This window comes from Carlito syrichta, unplaced genomic scaffold (genome assembly GCF_000164805.1).
Source record: "Carlito syrichta isolate Samal-C Ts95f unplaced genomic scaffold, Tarsius_syrichta-2.0.1 Scaffold311496, whole genome shotgun sequence".
Taxonomy (NCBI): domain Eukaryota; kingdom Metazoa; phylum Chordata; class Mammalia; order Primates; family Tarsiidae; genus Carlito; species Carlito syrichta.
In genome coordinates this window covers 251,874-255,624 of record NW_007255592.1, presented here as the reverse complement: position 1 = coordinate 255,624, position 3,751 = coordinate 251,874, and the positions used below count along the sequence as shown (strand labels likewise).

Here is a 3,751-nt window from a genome sequence, read left to right as displayed (position 1 = left end):
TGTGCGGGGCGCGCTGAGGGGAATACCTGGCCGGCAGTCGCGTTTCAAGTGGAGGGTCCTATTTCGGTTTCTGGGTGTCGCATTTCGGTTCACTACACTCAAACCACCGCCCTCTTGCCCTGGGGCTCCCCCTCTTCCCACGATGGGTGTCACAGAACGTTCTTCCTAAAGTCTAAGAGCAAAGTGTGCTGGGAAGAAGGCAGACTTCACAGTCTCACGCGGTTTTAATTTTGTCCCTATACCTGCTCTTTGGGCGTGTGGTAGGCATCATCCACCTTCGCTGCTCTCCTTTTGGGTTCATGAAGTTGGAAGCATAGAAGAAATCGCCCTTTCAGTGCAGTCATTTCTTTGACCCTGCTTCACGACTGTCTTAGTACCATTACACTCACGAGTATTATTTAACATGCTGAGGAGCTTGCTGCAGAGCTTGCCACGTGGTAGAGAGTCTTCTGCCTGTGCCCAGATAACTTTTGAAAGACCTTAAATTTTCGTAATTTGTAAGCCACTTAACAAGGTTGTTAAATTTACACAAGATTAGTTATTGAGGATTGTTCTAAGTGCTTTATGTAGGTAAAGCTCATTTGCTGCTAATTATACTACTAGGTACTTCTTTAGAGGAAAACAGAAGCTCCGAGAAGTTAACTTGCTCGTTACATACCGATATGTGTACCACATGTGGATCCAATACGTAGCGGACACAGAATTTGAACCTAGGCTCTAAACTTTCTTCAGGACAGTGTACAGGTGGGTAGAAAATTCCTTCTCTAAGTTGTTCTTTTAGACTTCCCTATTCAATTCAAGAAGCCCCTACTCTGATGATATTTTTTCTGGGTAAAGTCCTGTAGTGAGAAGGGTATTTTTTTAGTCTGCGATTACATGTTAGCACATTCTGAACTTAAATTGCTTTGGAAGAGCCAGCTGGTAAGATGCTAAGTTTCAATTTGAGCAGTAGAGGAAAAACCAAGGTATGTTTTTCCTATTCTCCGTTCTCACTCAATGCAATACCTCTAGTCACTAAAATATGTGGATTTCTTGCCACCAGCAACCAAACAGTTCAACAGCTAACACTGGCTGGGAGTCATCTAATTCAATTCAATTCCATTCTGACACTACCTGTAGATGTTGTCAGATCCCACAGGTTAAGGGCTCAGTTCACAAGACTGTTCCCCCACTTCAGAAACCACCTATGAGTCTGGGCCTCCAGAACTTCTGACAGACCACCTATAAATTGGAGTTTTCATGACTCCAATTTGATTAATTTTGATTAATTTTCTAGAGCAGCTCACAGAACTTATGCTTACCAGCTTATTTTAAAGGATTTTACCAAGGATGCAAACAAACAGCCAGATGGAAGAGATGCTTAGGGCAAGCTAAGGGAAAGGGATGAGGAGTTCCCTGCCCTCTCCAGGTGCTCTGTCCTACAGGAACCTGTTGAGCTATCTGCTAGTCCCCGCTCAATTCAGTCCTTTTGGGTTTTATGGAAGCGTCATATGTAGGTACTACTGATTAAATCATTGACCACTGATGATCAACTTAATCTTCAGTCCACTCAAACCTCCCTGGAATTAGAGGATTGGGCTGAAAGTCCCAATCCTCTAATTTTGGGTGGTCTTTCTGGTGACAAGCTCTTGTCCTGAAATTGGGGTCCCCTGACCATCAGTTGACTAATTAGCATACAAAAAAACCATTGGATCACTTAGGAGATCCCTACAATTTTAGAAGCTAAATTTCAGGAAATGAGGAGGAAGACCAAATATATTTTCCACAATATCACATTTATTGTTGTAGAATACAATGCCTTGATACTTGGTTTTTCGAACTACAAAATTGTATTACCTTGTGGAACCGGATAGAGGTGTATAGATAGGATGGTGGTGAGCAATTTAGCCGGGAGGAAAGAAAAAAGCACATCAGATGAACATTATCAAGGCCATTGGAATTGGATGACTTCTCTGTCCAAGATTCAAGCTGTGTTTGTGCAAGTAAGACTTGCTAGTAGTGGAAAACAGGAACGAGAAGAGACTTTCTTCTCCAGCAGATCCTGGAAATCGAAAGCCATTTTGAACCCTGCCTCTTGCTGACTGAATTCTGTGGTCCAAACCCTAACTCTTTAGTACCTTACCTTCTCAAATGGCTGTTCTTTCTTGCATTACTAGACCTTGGTTAACCCTTAATGTCACCAAGTGGTGAAGGTCCAGGCTTTGCAGACTTGAAACAGGAACTCAGGACACTACAACTTGTGCTGATAGCATTTTTGGGTTGGGGCTTTCTATTTCTTAATTTTTTTTTTTTTTTTTTGAGTTGGAATCTCACTCTGTTGCTCAGGCTGACATGTAATGGCATGCTTATGGCCACCGCAGCCATCTGCTGGGCTCAGGTGATCCTTCTGCCTCAGCCTTACAAGTAGCTGGAAACACAGGTGCACGCCGCCACGACTGTCTAATTTTTCTTGATTTACCATAGAGACAAGGTCTCACTAAGTTGCCCAGGCTGGTCTCAAACCCGTGGCCTTAGGCAATCCTCTCGCCTCAGCTTCCCACAGTGCCGGGATTACAGGTGTAAGCCACTGTGCTTTGAAGCTTTCCACAACTAAGACACTGAAAAAGTAATCCAGAGGCAAGTATCTTGACAAGACCCTAAATCTCGGCTGCTGTCCACCACAAATGTGGTGAGGTGTTTTGGGCTTTTTAGTTGCTTGCCTCTTTTTTTTTTTTTTTTTTTTTTTTTTTGGTTGGTGTGATTGCTCTCCGTAAAGGCAGTGAATGGAGAATTCTCCCTAAGGTCAGCATTTAATTATTGCCTCACTCTGGCTGCTACAGTATTACAAGTCTTGGAATACTCAGCATCGATCCTACTATTAAAGCTGTCTGGAGCGTGCCAGCGTGTCGGACGTCGACGTTCCAGCGGCGGCCTCAGTCACTGAATCGGGTGGGAGGCTCGTTGGGCAGTTTACTATCTTGGCGAGGGTCGGCCCAGGCGCGGGACCTGTCAGATGACTCGATTGGATCTCCCTCCCGTCCGTCATCTCTCGACACCCACAGTTCTGCAGTAGGATTTGGAAGTTTAGCACCGCCTCTGGAAACCGAAGGGGCGGTGAGGAGAAACCTTGTATTTCTCTCCTCATTGGGTATTTGCTGTGTCTGTCACACTCTGCTCTGCTCCCATTGGCGGGAAGGCTCCAGGCGGGTAGCGGGACACGGTACTGTCCCCTCCCGAGCTGCCAGCGGACCGCGTGACGTCTCAGATATTTGTTGTTGGGGTTTGGACTTCATTAATTATTCATCAGGTACTGGAAAGGGCTGAAGCGATTGGTGGTTGAGGGGCCTACAAGATTGTTTCTCCGCTAGAGGTACGTGTCGCCCAGTACGCGGCTGAAGAAGTTCCGCATAAATTATTCAGATAAGGGAAGGGGCGGGGCAACGCATATATTAGTTAAATGAGCCGTGGAGGGAGGGAAGCCGGCAGCGAATTAGCCTAAGTTATTAAAGATGGCGGCGGAGCGCAGTCGCTCCCCGATGGACTCGCCAGTCCCGGCCTCTATGTTCGCTCCCGAACCAAGCTCCCCGGGGGCGGCCAGGGCCGCGGCGGCCGCCGCCCGGCTTCACGGCGGCTTCGACTCGGACTGCAGCGAGGACGGCGAGGCGCTCAACGGCGAGCCGGAGCTGGACCTCACCAGCAAGGTAGGCCCGGGCGGCGACGTGAGGGAAGCGGGCAGCGGGCCGAGCAGTGTCGGGGCGGCGGCGGGGCCGGC

General features: G+C 47.5%; 1 protein-coding gene across 1 annotated transcript in view; it reads left to right on the top strand.

The window, feature by feature from the left end:
• Positions 1-3,260: 3,260 nt before the first annotated feature.
• Positions 3,261-3,751, top strand: part of GTPBP1 (GTP binding protein 1) — a 24,831-nt gene continuing 24,340 nt past the window's right edge. Inside the window, exon 1 of the mRNA XM_008068722.2 lies at positions 3,261-3,680. Within this exon, the coding sequence (XP_008066913.2) occupies positions 3,489-3,680 (192 nt within the window). The 5' untranslated portion in view covers positions 3,261-3,488. The remainder of the gene's footprint in view (positions 3,681-3,751) is intronic.